At 42.7% G+C, this 19686-nt stretch overlaps 1 protein-coding gene across 4 annotated transcripts in view; it reads left to right on the top strand.

Moving 5' to 3' along the window:
* tpp2 (tripeptidyl peptidase 2) overlaps positions 1-19686 on the top strand; it is a 64308-nt gene that overhangs the window by 3726 nt on the left and 40896 nt on the right. For all 4 annotated transcript variants that reach the window (XM_060898656.1, XM_060898654.1, XM_060898655.1 and 1 more), the window contains exons 3-12: positions 22-117; positions 6069-6173; positions 6410-6534; positions 8642-8805; positions 9139-9293; positions 10967-11043; positions 13470-13597; positions 13791-14039; positions 15756-15871; positions 15945-16116. In XM_060898656.1, the coding sequence (XP_060754639.1) occupies positions 22-117; positions 6069-6173; positions 6410-6534; positions 8642-8805; positions 9139-9293; positions 10967-11043; positions 13470-13597; positions 13791-14039; positions 15756-15871; positions 15945-16116 (1387 nt within the window). The remainder of the gene's footprint in view (positions 1-21; positions 118-6068; positions 6174-6409; positions 6535-8641; positions 8806-9138; positions 9294-10966; positions 11044-13469; positions 13598-13790; positions 14040-15755; positions 15872-15944; positions 16117-19686) is intronic.

Below are 19686 nucleotides of genomic sequence, written 5' to 3'. Positions count from 1 at the left end.
TTTTTTTTTTTCTTTTTGCAGATCCCTCCAGCCTGGGTGAACCCATCAGGAAAATACCACATCGGTGTTAAAAACGGTTATGAGTTTTTTCCAAAACCTCTGAGAGAGAGGATACAGGTAAGTTAATGATCTACTTGTTTCTCCTAATATGGCAATGAGTTGAGAGAGTGCTTTTCTCTGGGAGAAAAGTGCTGGCTTCATCAAAAACAAACACTTCATATGGGTTTTGTTTGTACGACAGCAATATCTCGACAAAATCTAACTCTAGTCATCACTTTATGATTAGACTAGCGTTGCACCTTTACTACTCTTCTTTTTATTTATGTTAGTCTTGGGTTTGGGATAGACACACAGGCAGAACAAGCTTCTCCTCCTCCATTGATTGCTTTATTCCGAACAGTAAAGAAGATATAAAAAAATGCAATAATCAAAAGATCATCATAAACAAACAGAATAGTGTAGTCACAAGGCAGTAACATAATAATGTTCGGAAAGGGGGGGGGGGGCATCATAGCTCAGCTGGCTAAGGCGCCATACCATAAATCCGGAGACCCGGGTTCGATTCCGACCCGAGGTCATTTCCCGATCCCTCCCCTTCTGTCTCTCCCGCTTATTTCCTGTCTCTACACTGTCCTATCCAATAAAGGTGAAAAAAAGCTCCCAAAAAAATCTTTAAAAAAAAATGTTCAGAAAGGATTAGGAAGAAGTAAATAACTTATCAAATCCTAACCCTCTATACCACCGCTGATCAAACGTCACTTTCCACCATAATAAACTATATATACAAAGGCAACGAACAAAACAAATATACCAACATGGTATAATATAGACCAAATCATGTATACAGATTAGGGATGGCGAAAACTAAAAAAAATCTTGACTGACCACCGAGCCTCATTAGCCGGTTAAAGTCGGTTAACCTATGAGTTTAAAATTCTAGAATTGGAATTATTACAGGGATGTAAACGGCGCGCCTTTTGGCGGATGCCCCCCTCTCCACGGCTGAATCGCGCAGATCCGACCTTCCTTTCCCAAGGGGGGGGGCGTTGGAGCGTCCGACCACAACTTCATCAAAGCAAATTCTGCATATAAGCAAATGCCGCCACAGTCCACGAAACACAGGAAGTACAAGCACGAGAAGAAAACAGCAAATCAGAAAGCTGCGCGTGTGCCCGCACTGAAGCCGGGCAAAATTTAATGTGCGCATTCTGATCTACTGATTGCTCAGCTTCCGCGCAAACGCGCGCAGCCCCCCGATCCACTGCCCTCCTTTCACACCCCCCACGCCTCATGGACTGCAACGGCACCCGCCTATTTAGTAATTTTAATACAGAATCCACCTTGAAATTACAATCAGACACTCCAACGCCGCCCCCCCCCCCCCCCCCCCCCCCCAAAAAAAAATGGATCTGCGCGATTCAAAAAAAAAAAAGTCGGCATCTGCGCCTTTAGTTTGTGTGGAGAGATCTGATCTGCAATAACATGCATTGTTGGCTACAGACCGAAACATACTTTCAGAATGCACTGGCCAAGGCAGGACTAAACTCCATGTGCCTTCTAATAATTAAAAAAAAAAAAAATAGTAATTTGTAAGCTAAAAAGCCTGTGTCTACACTTTTTTTCTTTCACCGAGTGGCAGCTGGGCGGGACATGACTGAATGGGTGTTTCTGATTTGTCAGCTGTCTTTAACTGGGGCGGGACATGACTGAATGGGTGTTTCTGATTTGTCAGCTGTCCGCTCCAAAATCGGCAGCTTCAAAACGATTGATTTTTTTTTTTTTTTTTTAACCGACAACCAAAAAAAATTAACCGGTTGACGATTCGGCCAACCACCGGTCAAACGGTCATCGGTTAACATCCCTAATACAGATACTTATGTTATGCATGTATACACATCCATACGTACAGACACCCATAATATCATTATATAATATAAAATTATTATACACACACGCACATAAATAAAAATATTTTTATCCCCCGCTGGCTGAAAGGCCCGAAGGGGGATTATGTCGTGGCGATGCCCGTCCCGGGAAGGGTACTCGCCTTCTGAAATCAACTCCTCTCACAGTTTTTGGAGGAATTTCATGAAACTTGACAGGATTCTTTGTTATATGTCAGTAATACGCATATTACAATTTTGTTCAATTCAGTCACATTTTACCAGAGTTATGGCTCTTGATTACCAAACTTGTACTGTGACAATTTCATGAGGGTGTATTAAGCACCTTGTATATAGTTGTGGTCAGAAGTTTACATACAGTGACATGAATGTCATGGCAATATTTGGGCTTTGTCATTTTTTTTTTTTTTGAACTGTTCTTTTTCTGTGGCAGAATGATTGTACAGCATACAGCTTTAATAAAAAAAAACGCTAGAATTTACTGCACAAGTTTTAATTTCCTTTGGGTTTTCTGAAATCAACACAAGGTCAAAAATATACATACAGCACACCTAATATTTGGGTGAAATGTGTCTTCACAAGATCAGGGCTCGAAATTCATATATTTTTTTCCACCAGCCAGCCGGACTAGTTGCCTTCCAAAGTAACTAGCCAAACAGAAAATCAACTCGCCAAAATTTGTTCATGTATGAATTTTACTTCTGTCAAAAATAACGCAAGAGAGAGTAGTTACCATTGTTCATGACTAATGTGCATTTATTTCAAGACCTGAGTATTTTGATACTGTTTTTTTTTTTTTTTTTTTGCACACTTTACAAACTGGCATTTGCTGTTCCACGTCCTCCTCGCGATATCCAAAAAAATGCCAGATGACTGACCCCTTACTAGTTCTTTTAGGAACCAATTTGTCCGCTTCCATTTTTAATTTGTCGCTGAAATTGACAGAGCTTACATGGTAGCCTATGCAACACCAGCGACTGCACGAACCGAGTCAGCGCTGTTAACCGAAACTAGAAAATCTTTCCGCAAGTTCCTTTCAGCACCGAGATGTCGCCCGGGATTGGTTGGCAAGTGTGTGACTTTTTTTTTTTTTTTTAAACCCTTAGGCAGCCTCTCACATTACTGCCTGAGGGACAGGGAGAAAACCACCGGAAAATGTTTTAAACAAACGCAAGTCGGCAGTTAACCATAAAATACTCGATAGTTACAATATAATATGTATCTCACACAGAATTTTTGGAGATATATCGCATAGCCCTAGTCTGAATCTTCGCTTCATATATTTTTATTTTCAACTAGCTAGCCGGGCTGGCTAGTGACAGGAATTACCTGCCAAATGACAAATTAAGTCGCCTCGGGCGACCGGACCACCGCGAATTTCAAGCCGTGCAAGATTCACCTTGACCAAGCGTTTTCGTTTCCCATGAACAAGCTTCTGGCAGAATTCTGGTTGGATATTTCACGACTCTTCATAGTAGAATTTGTAGAGTTCAGTTAAACTTGTTTTTCTTGACGTGGACTCAACTTATAAGCACGGTCCATATATTTTCAGTAGGGTTGAAGTCAGGACTTGTTTTAAGCTTAATATTAGCCTGGTTTATCCTCCACAACCAGCTCTGATGCGTGTTTGGGTTCATTGTCCTGTTGTTGTAACTCCCAAGTCGTGTTCAAGTTTCTGATGGTTTATGCTGAAGAATTCTGAGGTAGTCCTTCTCCTTCATTATTCCATCCACTTTGTGCAATGAACCAGTTCCACTGGCAGCAAAACAGCCCCAGAGCATGATGATCCTACCACCACCACCAGCTGGTACAGTGTCCCTCTGTACATGGTGGTCATTGTGGCCAAACAACTCAATCTTTGTCTCATCTGACCATACAGCTATTCTCCAGAAGGCTTTTTGTGTGGTCAGCTTCAAACTTTAGGTGTCACTTTTGGAGCAGGGGGTTATTTCTTGGATAGCAGCCTCTTGGTCTATGGTGATCTGAACTGTAGACAGCGATCCATCAGCTTCCAGTTCATGGCAGGGCTGTGCCATGGTGGTTCCCAGGTTGTTCCTGACCATCCAAACCAATTTCCTTTCAGCTGAGGCTGACAGTTTGGATTTCTTGAAGCAGAGTGGCTTGGCAAAGTGACTACACATCACAGTAACTTGCATACAATTGTTTGAACTGATCTTGGAATTTGCAGTTGTTTAGAAATAACTCCAAGAGACATTCTGGAGTTGTGTACATCTGCGATCCTCTTTCTCAGATCTGCACTGAGCTCCTTGGACTTTCCCATTGTACTGTGTGTTGGGCAATCCAATGAGTGCTGTAAACAAACCCTTTTTATGAAGGCACAGAGAAGCTACCAGCTGTAGTCAATCATGATCACTAACAGGAAGTTAAGAGACCTCGGCCTTGGCAAGATGAGATATTTTGGAAGTTTCAGCACCTCTGAATTAATAATCTAATTGAGCGTATGTAATTTTTTACTTTTTGACACTGTATGTATGATTTTGATGCTGTTGATTTCAGAAAACCCAAAGAAAATTAAAACTTGTGCACCAAATTTGAGTTTTTTTTTTTTTTAATTAAAGATGTATGCTGTACATTCTGCCACAGAAAAGGAACAGTTCAAAGAAATTACTGAAAGCCCAAATATTGCTGTAGGACTCCCTATGTGTGGGTGGAGCACAGAGGACGGCAGGACAGAGATCAAGTTTATAACTTGGCTTTATTGCCACACTTTTCAGTCTAACAATAATCAGTCTCGCACACACACACACACACACACACACACACACACACACAACCGGCGTCTGGTTCAGGGATGAGCTCTTTCCGCTCTCGCTCTCCCTCCTCGTATAGGGCGCAGTCACTGGGAAGACACACAAACACAGGTTAATTGCTCTCAGGTGTAGTGATTCTGCCACTTACCTTCCGTGACTCCGCCCTCCTGTCACAGACCGGCGCTTGACCACGCCCCTGCTGCCACAATTGCCATGACATTCTTGTCACTATGTAAATGTCTGACCACAACTGTAGCTGCCAGCGGGGGGAGGGGGGTATTGTGCTCTCTTGCCCCTTTTCCACCAAAGCAGTTCCAGGGCTGGTTCGGGGCCAGTGCTTAGTTTGGAACCGGGTTTTCTGTTTCCACTGACAAAGAACTGGCTCTGGGGCCAGAAAAACCGGTTCCAGGCTAGCACCAACTCTCTGCTGGGCCAGAGGAAAGAACCGCTTACGTCAGCGGGGGGGCGGAGTTGTTAAGACCAACAACAATAACAAGACCGCAAAAGATCGCCATTTTTAAGCGACGAGAAGCAGCAGCTGTACAAACGCGAAGTCATTTATTATTGTTGTTGCTGCTGCTGCTGCTTCTTCCGCGTTGTTTTTGCTTTGATATTCGCGCCAAGGTTTATGCAAACGTAGCGACATAACTGACGTATACAACGACGTAACTGACGTATACAGTGACGTAATGACGTGTCTTCTCTTAGCACCGCGAGCGATGGAAAAGCAAACTGGTTCTCAGCTGGCTCGTAAGTTGAACGAGTTGTGAACCAGCACCAGCACTGGCCCCGAACCAGCACTGGAACTGATTTGGTGGAAAAGGGGTATCTGAGCGCTCTTGTCTTGGTTGCAAGGGTGAAGAGTCCCACCCGTGTGGTTGGTTTCCTGAAAAGGAGTGACGGTGATGACACCTGTGCTTTTCTGCAAAGTTCAGATTTTCCACTAGAAGTGTTCAGAATGGCCACATGTTAAAGGCCACTCCTCTCTTCATGGGGATCAATTGAAAACAGACTTTAGCACTCGGAAAGAAATGCTATGTGTACTCTCCTGTTAGTCTATGTGTTTGTTTTAAAAATGTTACTACTTACTGTTTAATGGTACACTTCTATTTAGACATTTCGAAGCAATAGCTTTGAGACGTCAGGAAGTACGTTTCCCAAACCGTCTAACTAAAGTACACTTGGTGTTTAGTGTTCCGCTAAAGCTTGATCATTTTCTTTGCTCTGAAGAGTGACCATTTTCATATTCATACATGGTTTAAATGATCTGTATGTGGAGCCATAGCGCTTCTGTCTGTGGCAGGACAAAATCTGAGCTCATCGAAAATGTGAGAACACAATTTTAAAGCAACCGAATAATATTTGACTGGACTATACATTGTGTGTGAACCAGAAAGAGCGCAAAGAGAAGCTGTGGGACCCAGCACACAGAACAGCTCTAGCAGAGGCCAGTCGCAAGACAGAGGAGTTTGACCTGGCTCATCCCAACCCCTCACAGGTTAGAAGTCTGCACCGTCACCGATAAGGCATTGTTGCAAAAGCAGGAATGAGAATTGAGCGAGTTCTGACCAAATCGGTTGTTTCTGATCGTTACGTTACTCATACCTTCCTGATCAATACTGATGAACAACTTCTTAAAAATGTATTATTCAGCTGTGCAGTGGTTTGTTTTTCTGCCCTCCGTCATTGCTTTAACGGTGCTTTAGTTAACCTGGAGTGTGTGTTGGATGTCAGATGGAGAAACTGCAGAAGGAGGAGTTGCAGAGTCACAGTGAGCTGTTGGGCAACATGGAGAAGAAGTACAGCGACCCTGGGCCTGTGTACGACTGCATGGCGTGGCACGATGGCATCACGTGGAGGTCAGAACTGGACTTGTGTCTGTAGACCAAAAGCTTGTAAACGGATCAAAAAACAAAGAAAAAAAAAAACCCACAGACTCTAAACCCTGTGTGTTAAACACAGGAAATGTGATTTTCGAAGCAAAGACAATTTTGACGGAAATGCTGTTTTAGCTTTGTTCAGTCTACATTTATTGTTCAGTATACATTTTAATATATTGCATTAAGCATATTTATTTTTTTTTTAGTTTTACTTACATCATTTTTTTTTTTTTTTTTTTGGTGGTCCAAATCCTGCACTCTGATTGGCTGGCGAGCGGGTCTGTATCCTACGGTACGGCCCTCTGGCGACTTGCTTGTTCACAACAGCAACAAACATAGTAGCATTTTTTGTCAACATTTAGCTTTTATTTATAAGATTATCAAAAATCTTATAAATGTTTGCCAGCATTTCTCAGGAGAATAGCATTAATTTTACAGCATGGATAGCGATAACGACAGTGTTCACAGCGAAAGCGAGTTTTACTACCCTGAGGAAGAAGAAATAAAAATAAAACATTTCAGGAGAAAGCTAAAAACCTGTAACTGTTGCTAACGCCGAGCAAAAACATGGCTGAATCCTGAATGACTCCTATTTGTATAAATAGGGGACGACATAGGCGGCAAAATGTAGTTTTTTCCTGCCATGGAAGTGCACTTGTATACCGAGGAGGAAGCCATTTGCATTACAGCCGTGAATGAGGATTCAAAATGGCGGCTCGGCTCGGTTTTCCCTTTCAGGCGCTCTCGTTTTCTGTTAGAATTTGATAAAGAAAAAAATAAATATATTATTTACCAGCTTAAGGTTGGTCTGTATGGTGAAACACCGTGACCTCGGCCCAGAGGGCTTCGCTCAGTACTTTCAAGACCTCGGTCATGGTATTTCACGATACGGACCTCCCAGCTGGTAAATAACATGTATATGTATCTTAGTGACTGGAGCATGATGCTAACTTGGTCAGGCCTTTCAATTACATGAAACCTGCAACGGATAACATCGTAGGTGCCCGAATTAAGGTCAAGCGCCCAAAATATGCTACCAAAAGTTTTTAAAAAAATGTTGGTTAAATAAACTTGGCTGCATAAAACCCAAGGTCTTGACTTTCTTTTGTAAAAACACCGAAATTAGCATGCATTTCTCATAATTGACGTGAAATCCGCACCATTCCCATGTTGTTCTGGGTTCGTTGAACTAGCCGTAAGCCTCACACAGAGCACGAATTCTCCATCAATGGCGATCGGCATGCCATGATTTCATGGAGGAGTGAGACCAGAGCGGGATTTCCACATTCGGTAAATCAGGTAAAAGACTGAATAAAGGAGAGCTATTCGGGACACAGCTGTGTGTATTTCAGATACAGCTTGCATCTTAAATCCACACAGTTGTGTAAGTGTGGGTGGAATCAGTGACTTGGAGCTTGGTCCTCCTGTTGATGATAGTCTTAGACACTGGCCTTTCATTTAAACCAAGATCTTTTACCCGACTACATGCTGTGAATTGCACGGCCGATTCTTGTGATGGGGCTGAAAAACCTTTTGTGTCGCGGGTCTGCTACAGGTTCATCTCTTTGACGGCAACAATGCAGAACCTGCTTTTTCATTCCCAGGCTCCTTTCCTCCAGGCTCTCCTCAGGCCCCAACACAGCTTTTAAATACTAACTATTCTAATTATTTTTGTCGTGTACATGTACAACAAGAGGGATTAATGCTGTAGACGTTTTGCAGTAAAGGTAAAAATAACGTTCATAGATTTCTTTATTTATTCATAACTTTGTAGCTAAAAAAGCAGCAGCAGGTTTAAACACAGAGCACTTGGAAAACAGCACTTTACGCGTGCAGAAAAGCCCAAATTACCCTGCATCACGACGGGAAAAGCCCAAATTCAGAAATACAGCGTGTAGCCCAAATTACGTAATTGAAAGGCCTGTTGGTTATGGTATATCTGCCGATTTCAGTTGGTAGTTACAAACATTTTAGACTTTTATCAGACAATAATAATGTACTCTTTTTGGAAATCATGATTTGATTCATTTTTCATAGCCTGAAAAGTTGTTTGTGCCTTACTGTACGTGTTGCTGTTCTTGCGCAGGGCAGTGGTGGATACTTCAGAGAGTGGAGACCTGGCGTCCTGTACCGTGCTCAGCTCCTACAGGGAAAGACAGGAGTATGCTACACTAGGAGATGCCGAGATGCTCAATTACTCCATCAACATCTATGATGAAGGGAATACTCTCTGCATTGTCACTAGTGGAGGTTAGAATATTGTCAATAGGGAGTAGTTGTAGTACTTTTTTTTTTTTTTTTCTTTCCCCCCTATTGTTGGACTAGTGAAGTAAGCTGTGAATGCGTATCTTGGCTCTCGGTGTTTCACTCTGCCTGTCCCAGGCACCTGGGCTAACAGTTATTATTGACGCCTGTAAAGAGCATCATGATCGTCAGAGAGCCACATGCGTTTTTTGGTTCTTGATCAGTCTTATTGTTTAGAAGAGGTTTTACTTTCATGCTCTCCTGCATGATCAGTAGCGTATGATAAAGCAGTGCAGTTTTAATTAGAACTTTTTCATCAGGGAGTTTTTGGCTTCGCAGGTGCTCACGGGACTCACGTCGCCAGCATAGCAGCAGGGTACTTCCCCGAGGAGCCAGAGAGAAACGGCGTGGCCCCTGGTGCCCAGATCTTGGCGATGAAAATAGGGGATACTCGCCTGAGCACAATGGAGACAGGAACAGGCCTGATCCGAGCGGTAGGAGCTCACAGCATCTGCTCTTCACGTTCAGAGTAGTTTGTACAGCTGATGGCTTAAATGTCACTCCTTCAAGCATTTTTGTCAACTGAGCTTCAAATAAATTTGAATTTGGTAGAATGTCCGGTCAACTAGGCATGTAATAAACTAGAGGATTGTGGGAGAATTAGTGATAATGTTAAATAACAAGGGAATCTAATTCTCAGTAATACTTTTTATCGCTTAAGTCTCTGGGGACGAGAGCTTTGCCAGTGAAGCTCAGCAGGTTTAGAATGAGTAGGAGATGTATTTAGATAAATATCTTTTGAATTTTTATCATAAACATATTAATAGAAACTTTTACACTTTCCTATGTGCTCACTGCCAAATATAGTTTTAAAATTATCTAAATTTAGATGAAACATAAAACTTGTCACCTTACTCAGTCACGTCAGAGCGCTGAGCGTGCACTTACGCATTCGTAAAAGACTATTCGCATGGTAACGGCATGATGATCACTTTCACTCTTTGGCTTTTGATTGGTTTCTCTTTTGCGGTGGGAACGCCCATTGTAAACAGGATAAAATCTCTCCGGTAAAGTTCAGGCTATTTGGAGGTAAAACTTGTTGCAAGATGGCATGCGGATTTTATGCACCTCGGATGATTCAGGACAGTGATTCAATTCAATCTTGAGAACTGCGACACTGATGAGCTGTTTTTTGTTTTTTTAAAACTTTGACTCGATCAAGCCGAATAACAGCTGGAGTAAGTGTAAATATTTCTTCTATTTCTGATGAGCAGATTGTTTAATGTGCGTGTGCTGTAGTGCATACACAAGAAAAATGACTGGGCAATTTTTCCAGAGTTACAAGTATTTTCCTCAAATAGTTAATTGTGCTCCGTTTTGAGTTTAGAGAGTAAAATTTGGAGCCAAATGAGAGTAATTGTGTAACAGAGTTGGTTGTAGCTCTGAGTAAAATAGTACAAGTTAATTTCAAGACACACTGAATAGTCAAATACCAGATAAATGAAGCTGTTGTAAAAAGCGGTTTTAGAACCGTGTTGGAATGTGTGAAAAACCATGACCTTACCCGTTGTGACTTGACCTGACTGGATTACGGGTTGGCAGTGGGAGGGGTTTTCACTCTTCTCATTGAATGGAATGGGAATTTTTACACTTGTCCTTGAATACCCCTCCCACTGCCAACCCTTTATCCCAAAACAATAGGACATAACTTTTTTTGATGGGCAGTTAATTGTCCAAATCAGTGGAGCAGATTTAAGTTTGTGCTTGATGCATTCCTAAGATTGAACAGAATCACCTCAAGTGATCAAAATGGTTCGAACCAATGGGGAAGGTCATGTGTGGAGTGTGTGGTTTTTTTTAAGTACAGTCATGACATACTGCATAGATATTACTGTTGCTGAACTTGTGCTGAATACAAAAAAAAGTCATATGACTTTGAAAATACTGCTTAGATTTGTTGAAATTGACGACAAAATCAGAGAAATCATTAGAGTGCCAGAAAATACCCTCAGACCCCAGAGGGTTAACGTGAAACTTCCGGTTTTTGTTTTCAGATTTATTTACTTGCGTATTTTCTTCCATTGGGATGAAGTCAGTTTGTTGTCAAAGTAAAGTGAATTCCATATAATATTCAGGTCATGCCTCATCTTTATGTTGCTCTTTACAGATGATCGAGGTCATTAACTACAAGTGTGACCTTGTGAACTACAGCTATGGGGAGGCAACCCACTGGCCAAACTCAGGGTGAGCCAATGTGTACAGCTTCCTGAGAACTTGCATGTATTCTCCCCCCCCCCCCCCCCCTTTTTTTTTTTAGTATAAATAGACCTCTTGCAGTCACGTGACCAGAATGTAAACAGCCGCCATCTTGTCGGTAAAAAACACAGCTGAATACTGCTGCACTCGTGTACAAAATGGATCAATTTCAACCGACGGACTACACGGCTCATTTTTCTAATGAACAGATAACTAGATATATGTCTAACCCTTATCGATTACCGGACGGAGTTTTCACGACCGTGTCAGTGGATGTTGAACTGCCAGCGGAATACCCAAATGTGTATAATTACCTCATTAACTTTCCCTCGCTGTTCAGTGGTGAAGCACTGCGTGCTTATAAATCTCTGGACAGTTATCTTTACAGAAATTCAGGATTTGTCAGCCGCCCTCAGATGTGGCATCTTGTAAACAAGAAAATAACAATCCTCATTGGACGGGTAAGTCACTTAAGTATTGAGACCCCGCTGGTCTCGCTATCTCGTCCGGAATGTTGTGCATGCGATGGAAATCGCTACAAACCATCATTTTCTGCTGGAAACCAATGTCCAGTAAGTCCATACGGTTGTTGCCTGGCTAACGCGACTTCAAAGCTCTACGAGCTATTGGTCTGGCCAAGATATATTAAGCCCAACCGTTTCCCAGAGCCCGTGGTTGACCCGCCTCCCTGAAATGCCTCAGTTTGCTACTGGTCGAAGCCAGAAAAGGCTGTGACGAAGCTTAAACCAATCACATCACTCTTTCCTCTGACGTATGCGACGCGACGGGGCTAACTGGTAGATTAAACTCTTACCGAAGCCGGTTGGGAGCAAGGCGAAAACGTCCTTCCTTTCAATAAATACCTCCAGGGCTGCTCTTTGCTCCGTTTTCAATGAGAACTTCCCGTTGAATGCTTTCAATACAGCATCTACGTGTAATAGATGCGGAAGTGTGAATGAAGCGCAATCTATGGCTTCCGGTCGCAGTTCTACTACGTCAGTGCCTTGAACACGCCTCTACCCAGGGCCGTTAGAGATGCTCAAAGTTGATTGGTTCCCGATTTTTCGGGAGCTTGGAAGATCTGTAGATAGCTTGCCTGGCCAGACTAAGCTCGCAACAGGCCCTCGTGTTGCGTCACGCTTAGGATGGGCAGGCCCAGGCTAATACAGTTGTAGTGGATATTGAAGTCTGGTACAGACGAACAACACGCAAAAATACACACAAAAAACATAAACGTGCACAGGTAGGGAGAGCTTGTAGCCGCAGCATCCCCATCATGCGCCGCCATATCCACTATTATGGTTGAATATTTTTATATTATCATTTAGATCAAGTATGAGTAGTCTATCACTATTCCTGTATATATGGTATACCTGATAGCAGCAATCCATTTTGCACGCCTGTCAGGGTCCCGTGGCAGCCTACTGTCAAGTGTATGTGAGCATCATGGGTTTCCCACACTTGAAAGGGAAGGACTCGGACACAGGATTCCACTCGTCTTATGTTTTATTGATTTTCAGTGGAGTTGACGTTGTAGTAGAATTGTATATAGTAGGGTTTTCCAGAAGAAAAGGTAGAAGCAGAAGTAGAAGGCGGAAATATGGCGTTTGACCGACAAGGTGGCGTCTGTTTACAATCTGGATCGGATGTGACATCACATGCAAGTGCTCCATACAGAGGTGATTGTGAGCACTGATTTGATTGGTCGAGAAATTTGGACTATTGCTTGAGAATCGCCTCGAGCGACTCAGCAAAATGGCTGCCAATCACGGTCACCGTAAGTGAGGAAAAATTACAAATGGTGAATGAAAAATGCTATGAAGTTTGGTAAAGTGGAATTGTAATTTATTTAATTAATTGGTAAGGTAAAGTGGAATTGTAATTTATTCTAACGATATCAAAGCAAAGGATTTTATGTGACACGGCATGGATAAGTGACGCAAATCTGCGTGCATTACATTTGCATCCCGCTTTAGAGGCTGTAAGGTTATTTATTTAAAAAAAAAAATCACCGGTGTATTCGTACTGAAACAATTATCCGCCTGAGGCTCAGTGAATATCGGTGAATAACCTCGACTTTCTCAGTTATTATTCACCAATATTCACTTCGCCTTCAGCAACTACTTGTTAAATAATGCAGTATCTTGAGCTCAGTATTCATTAACTGACTAGAAGGGATCGAATGAATGTTTGGATTAATGAAGTTGGAATATGAATAAATTATTTGAACAAAACTCCTGTCAGTTTACTCCCTGCCATCATATTTGTTAAATTACAGAATGGCAGTAGAGACCAGCGAGTTGGTTTTAATTTTAATCTAATAAACAGGTTTTTAAAGACGACCTGAAACCTTGTCCGTTTATCAGCATCACTTAAATGTGTTGAGTTGACTTTTTTGTTTGTTGTGTTTTTAGGAGAATCTGTGAAATAATCAGCGAGGCGGTGCAGAAACATAACGTCCTGTACGTGTCGAGCGCTGGGAACAACGGCCCATGCCTCTCCACTGTGGGGTGTCCTGGAGGAACCACGAGTAGTGTCATAGGTCAGCTAACTTGACACTCTGTGAATCTGTGAAAGAAATATTTGCCAATTTGCACCAACAGGACTGAGATTTGTTCAAGTAGAGGCTGTCCGCTTCAGCGGCAAAATCAAGAGTTCCAGGCTGAGGGTTTAAGAAACAAAGTTTATGAACCAAATTTTATGTTCTTGACATACACAGCACACTTTCTTTCTAGGTGTTGGTGCTTATGTCACACCGGACATGATGGTGGCGGAATATTCGCTGAGGGAGAAGCTGCCTCCTAATCAGTACACGTGGTCCTCAAGGGGTCCCAGTACTGATGGAGCTCTGGGTGTTAGCATCAGTGCGCCTGGGGGAGCCATCGCCTCTGTGCCCAACTGGACCTTGCGTGGCACGCAGTTAATGAACGGCACCTCCATGTCCTCGCCCAACGCCTGTGGAGGCATCGCGCTCGTACTCTCGGGTAGAAAGCTCAGCCTGATTTTTTTTTTTTTTGAGATAATGTCCCCACTATTGACTTCTGGGTAATCTCTTAATACTGGTTGTTTTTCTGTTTAAACTCTCTTCTTTGTTTCTGTGAAATAACTGGTGGGTTTGAGCCTAAATTAAATGTGACCCCTCACCGAATCCAGGGACACATGTCGGCCGAAACGAATCCGAGATGATCGTAAAAGAAGCTTTTTTTTTTTTTTTTGAAATTTGTGATTTTTGTTTTTTTTCCATCATGTGCAAGTTGAGATCTTGAAGAATGCAATCAGTATTTCAGATAATAGATTTTGTTGGAAAAGCATACATTTTTTTTTTGTTGCAGATTGTCTCGTTTTTGTCAGGACTGTAGCCTGCTGGGGGGTGTGGGTAAATTACCATATGGGCCATTCACATGATGATTTAAGTCTTTTGGGGTTTTTTTTTTTTTGCGAATCAGCTGTATGATACGAGCTGAGCTCGTGGCTACTTAACCTGCATACAGGCGTGTAATTTCACTATGGAATGAGCAAGCTGAACAGAGCGCAGAGGAGCTGAAACACCGCGAAGCAAACAGACACACGGTATTTACATCGGAGATAACCATTTCTAGCAAAAAAAACGCAACCAAAAAGTGTTCTAGGACTACGTTCCATCGTAGGCATTGATGTGTGCAAGGCGCTGTTTCTCTTTCTGATGGGGTAAGTTTATTAATCTAAGGCTGTGTGGTTATTTTTGCATGTAATGGAGAGTGTTGTGGTTTGGTTAAGCCTAGGTCACAACTGGATGTACAATTTTTTTGGCCGTGCGATTTTTGGCGTTTCCCAAATCACTGCGCTTTTTTTTTTTTTTTTTTCGTTCATGGAGAAAGACGCGCGTTGGCTGTAAGTTTGTCTTGCAACCTGAAAAAAACGTAAGCGCCCGTAGAGTTTGTTTGACATGACAAAGAACCTCTGCGGCCGGTCTGCGGCTCGAAAATCAGCACATCACACGCGCGCTCATGTGTTTCACGTGCGCTCTCCGTGTGTTTCTTGCGTTTATTGCATGTAGACCGGCCGTAGGAGCGCGTGCTGTACGGCCGGTTGTGACCGAGGCTTTACATGAAACTAGTGTTGTGTTAGTTGTGTCATCATCGTGCTCTCTTTCTTTCTTACGGTGTGAGTAATTTTTCAACCACAAAACGTTAAAGTATACTTTAGGACTTATTTTTGTACTTCATAATTGTGTTGGGCATACTTTGCATGGAAGGAACGTGGTGACGTGGTGATCTTTGTTTACATGAAAGTAGCATCGTGCTAGCTCGTAGGGGGTAGAGCTTTCCTTAATGTCATGCAAATGAGCACCATTATGTGCCCGCCCTACACCCAGAGTAGCTGAGATGGAAAACTCTGAGGGCGATTTTCTCCCTTTTCTGTTTTAAGAAGTATACACTTTCAAAAGGCCACACATTCTTCAAATATTGTCAGATCTCCACATGGAAGGCATCATTGGAAAGCTTAGAAACTGTACTTTCTGAATCTGTCAATAACTCAAAATGCCCCCGGTCAGACATGTGTCCCTGGATTCTGGATTTGGGCACAAATGTGTATCGAGGAGAAAAGTCAGTATAATTAAAGGAGATGAGTGATAATCAGACCAGCTTGTTGCGTGTTGACGGTTTCTTGACCAGTTTCCATTGCGGGTTAGAAATCCATGATTGTGTGTGTGTGTAAAGGTCTGAAGCAGAACGGGATGCGACCCACAGTTGCAGCTGTGAGACGTGCTTTGGAAAACACCGCCCAGAAAGTGGATGAGATTGAAGTGTTTGCGCAGGGTCATGGCATTATTCAGGTACGTAGTGTGTATGTGCGTGCGTGTGTATCTTGTACTGGGGTTGATTGTGTGTGTTTTGTTTCTGCTGTAGGTGGAAAGGGCATTTGACTACCTCATGCAACATGCTTCCACTCCCACCAGTAACCTGGGCTTCACGGTCACTGTAGGGAATCAGCGGGGCATCTACCTCAGGGACGCCATCCACGTGTCCGCTCCCTCTGATCATGGAGTTGGCATTGAGCCAGTCTTTCCGGAAAACACTGGTAAGAGTCCAAAAAAAAAAAAAAAAAGGTTTTTTTTGTGTTTTTTTTTTTTTTTTTTTTTTTTTAAATAGTCACCCCAACAAAGTGAGCACATTTTCAAAAATGCATAATCATCATCTGTGATCTGTCTTCACTGAAGGATTAAGGTCCTTGACAGACCAATGTTTTTTACGCTGTTGGCATTAGATAATCCTTGAGCGTCAGTGCAGAAGAAGAGAATCTAAAATGAGCAAGCTGCATTTGTTTAGCTGCTGATGTTTTTGCAGTAGAAGGTCAAGCAGATCGTTTTACAGTAGCATGAGAATGGTAACTCTGAGCCATTCACTGAGCAAATAATTACAATACACACTCGACTTGGACTTGAGCTCTGACTCGTGGATTAACTACATTCAGACTCGTAAATTGGAGACGAGGATTTTTTTCTTTATTTTTTTGTGACATGCCATAATAATTTGGCATAAGATATTTACATCTACATTCATTTTTGTACTAATTTCATGCAAAAGTGTCACACCTGCACGCGCATCAGATAGACTCTTGGGTGCACACCGGACAGAGCTCACACCAAGCGGTCGGTCTCTCTCGTATGCGCCATGAACGACTCACGCCCGCACAGGATTAAGGCACAATCAGCGTACCGATATGTTTTTACACACTTGCTTTGTGAGGTATCGTACCGTGAGTTGGCCTAGTGGTTAGCGTGTCCGCCTCTCGATCGGGAGATCGCGAGTTCTACTCATGGCCGGACCATCATAAAAATGGAGCCTACTGCCATCTGGCAAGGCACGCTGCAATACAGATGCGAGTGGGGAGTCAAACTCTCGTGGTTACCAGAAGACTGGCACCCCCCCCCACTGTAACCCTAGCTGTGTAATAGGCGAGAGGCCGAGGGCTACGGAAACGGAGATTGGTGCCACCCAATGCACCACGTGGCGTTGGAAGGGACTTTGACTTTGCAAAGTATTGAGTTGTGCTGCTGACACATTATCGAGCCTTATTTCCTTGTTTGGTTCCCTGATCCCTGATTTCCTGTTTCTCATCTTTGATTCTGTCGAGTCTACAATAACCTGTTTCACTGTTTTATGATTTTTGCCTGCCGTTCTGGATTGTTTACCGTCTTCACTTGCATTAATAAACGCACCTTCTGCACTTACATCTGTCTCCCAACCATCTCTGACAGAATACTTCACACTCCCTGATGAAGAGAAGCACATTCACCTGTTCATACGGCATGTTCAGGAGCAAACTAATGTTAATGGTGCTGAAACAGCCACCGACAAATGGTGCGGTTGGAGTCTTGGACTCGACTCAATTTTTAAAAAATTTTTTAATGACTCTGACTTGAGACTGGACTCGAGATTTAGTGACTCAACACTGGATTATGGATATAATACAGGGATGAAAGTCTTCCGGAAATCCGGATATTTGACAAAACTCTTGAAAATCTCCGGTTTTCCGAATGGAGAAATTTATTTTTCGGATTTTTCGCGTTCCTAGACGCGGTGTAATACTTCGCATCGTCCTTGCATGGGCCCGGTCCTTAAATAGCCCAAACATAGTTCATTGATTAAAGACAGGTGTTCTTTGTTAACGGCGCATGTGCTGGAGCTCGTTAGGTGCGCGCGCCTTCAGGTGCACGAGCTAAGGCGCGCAGGACTGACACCGTTCTGCGCAAGCGCGACACGATCGCACTAGAAAGCATGTTCAAGCTGCCAGTGGAGCTGCAGTCTTTTTAGTTGCGAATTACGAGTATTTCCTCGTGTTAATAATTCGCCTTGTCAAAACAAGCAAAACTTTCCTCCTTCTTTCGACGTGAAGAGATGTAAGCAAGCAAAGTTGCATTTTGTGGCTTCGAAGCGAAGTTTTAGTGCCGTTTCTAGAATACAACATCAAGAAAACGTGGAAGAAACAGCAATAATGGAAGAGCCGGTTTCTAAGCTGCCTAAAACTAGCAATGGTAATTTATTTTTTGTTACATAATGTACTCAGGCTGCCAGTCAGTGTGTGACACACACACACCTTGAAAACTCCTAGCTACGCCCCTGATTTACATGAGAAATTTGGTATTCATTGGTGTATTTAAATTTACAGACAATACGAACTAATGTAAACAATTGGCTTCAACTCACATAAATATGAATTGGAAATGTTTAGTTCACTTTAGCTTCTGCAAACGCACAACTCTACTAAAAGATTGATAAACGAGGCTGAATGTCCCCAACATTGAAACCTGAAAGCTTTAGAAACTCTAACAGACCTTTACTTTTTAACAGGACTGTTTTGGGATTTTGCTGAGTTTACCTTCAGCTGTCTGATTTTTTTTCAAAGTAATGAACTGTGTAGCAGGAAAATCACCGTGTTTTCTAAATGCACTTCTGAAAATTGCTCATTAACTCGGGGAATTAAATTTGATATTTTTGACATGTTAATCATTAATGTACATGAAAGAAAAAGGCTTAAAGGTTAACTTGTTTTAGTGAAAATAAGTACTAGAATGCAGGGTTTTGCATGTTATGTTATTAAAATATTTTCGGGGGACGTTGCCCCCCCCCCGATCTCTTAGTTTGACTTTCAAAAGTTCAGGGTTTTTTTTTTTTTTTTCTTTTCTTCTTTGCTCCACTTTCATCTCTAATAATATTTCATGCAGCTCAGCCGTAAACTTTTGCCAAGAATTCAGACAACCGGAAGCGATCTTCAATTGGTGCTACTTCTAGCTTGGTGTGTCGGGGCTCTTGCATGTTCAGCTTCTGGTGTGAACAGTCTGCATCATGCCCTTCTGTTTATTTGTCTTTCAGTATCTAGGAGATGCAGATTTCCATTAGACTGGCTAACGCGACTTCAAAGCTCTACGAGCATTTGGTCTGGCAAAGATATTAAGCCCAACCGTTTCCCAAAGGTGTGGTTGATCCGCCTCCCTGAAATGCCTCAGTTTGCTACTGGTCGAAGCCAGAAAAGGCTGTGACGAAGCTTAAACCAATCACATCACTCCTTTTCCTCTGACGTATGTGACGTGACGGAAACTGCTTGAGTAACAGGAAGAAGATAAATACCTCCAGGGCTGCTCTTTGCTCCATTTTCAATGAGAACTTCCCGTTGAATGCTTTCAATACAGCATCTACCGCTGTGTCAAAGGCTTGCCGCTGCTCCATGTTCGTAATGTTTCTAGTGAATGAAGCGCTTCCGGCATAGATTCTGTAAACAATCTATGGCTTCCGGTCGCAGTTCTACTACGTCACTGCCTTGAACACGCCTCTACCCAGGGCCGTTGGAGATGCTCAAAGTTGATTGGCTCCCGATTTTTCGGGAGCTTGGAAATGCTGTAGATAGCTTGCCTGGCCAGACTAAGCTCGTAACAGGCCCTCGTGTTGCGTCACGCTTAGGATGGGCGGGCCCAGGCTAGATTTCCATAGCCTAGTCCTGTTCCTTTAGTTTCCGACTCTCCCATTTGGTGTGTGTCTCAAACTTGAATTCGGTTGCAGTGGAGTTCCCCTGCTTTGCTTATGCTAAGGTCACACGTAGCCGGTTGATCTGTGAAAACTGTGTCTGGGACGTACTGTGGTCATTCTGGCA

Source organism: Neoarius graeffei, chromosome 18 (assembly GCF_027579695.1).
Source record: "Neoarius graeffei isolate fNeoGra1 chromosome 18, fNeoGra1.pri, whole genome shotgun sequence".
Classification (NCBI taxonomy): Eukaryota; Metazoa; Chordata; class Actinopteri; order Siluriformes; family Ariidae; genus Neoarius; species Neoarius graeffei.
Note: the sequence above shows the minus strand (reverse complement) of the source record. Positions and strands in the feature narration are given on the sequence as shown.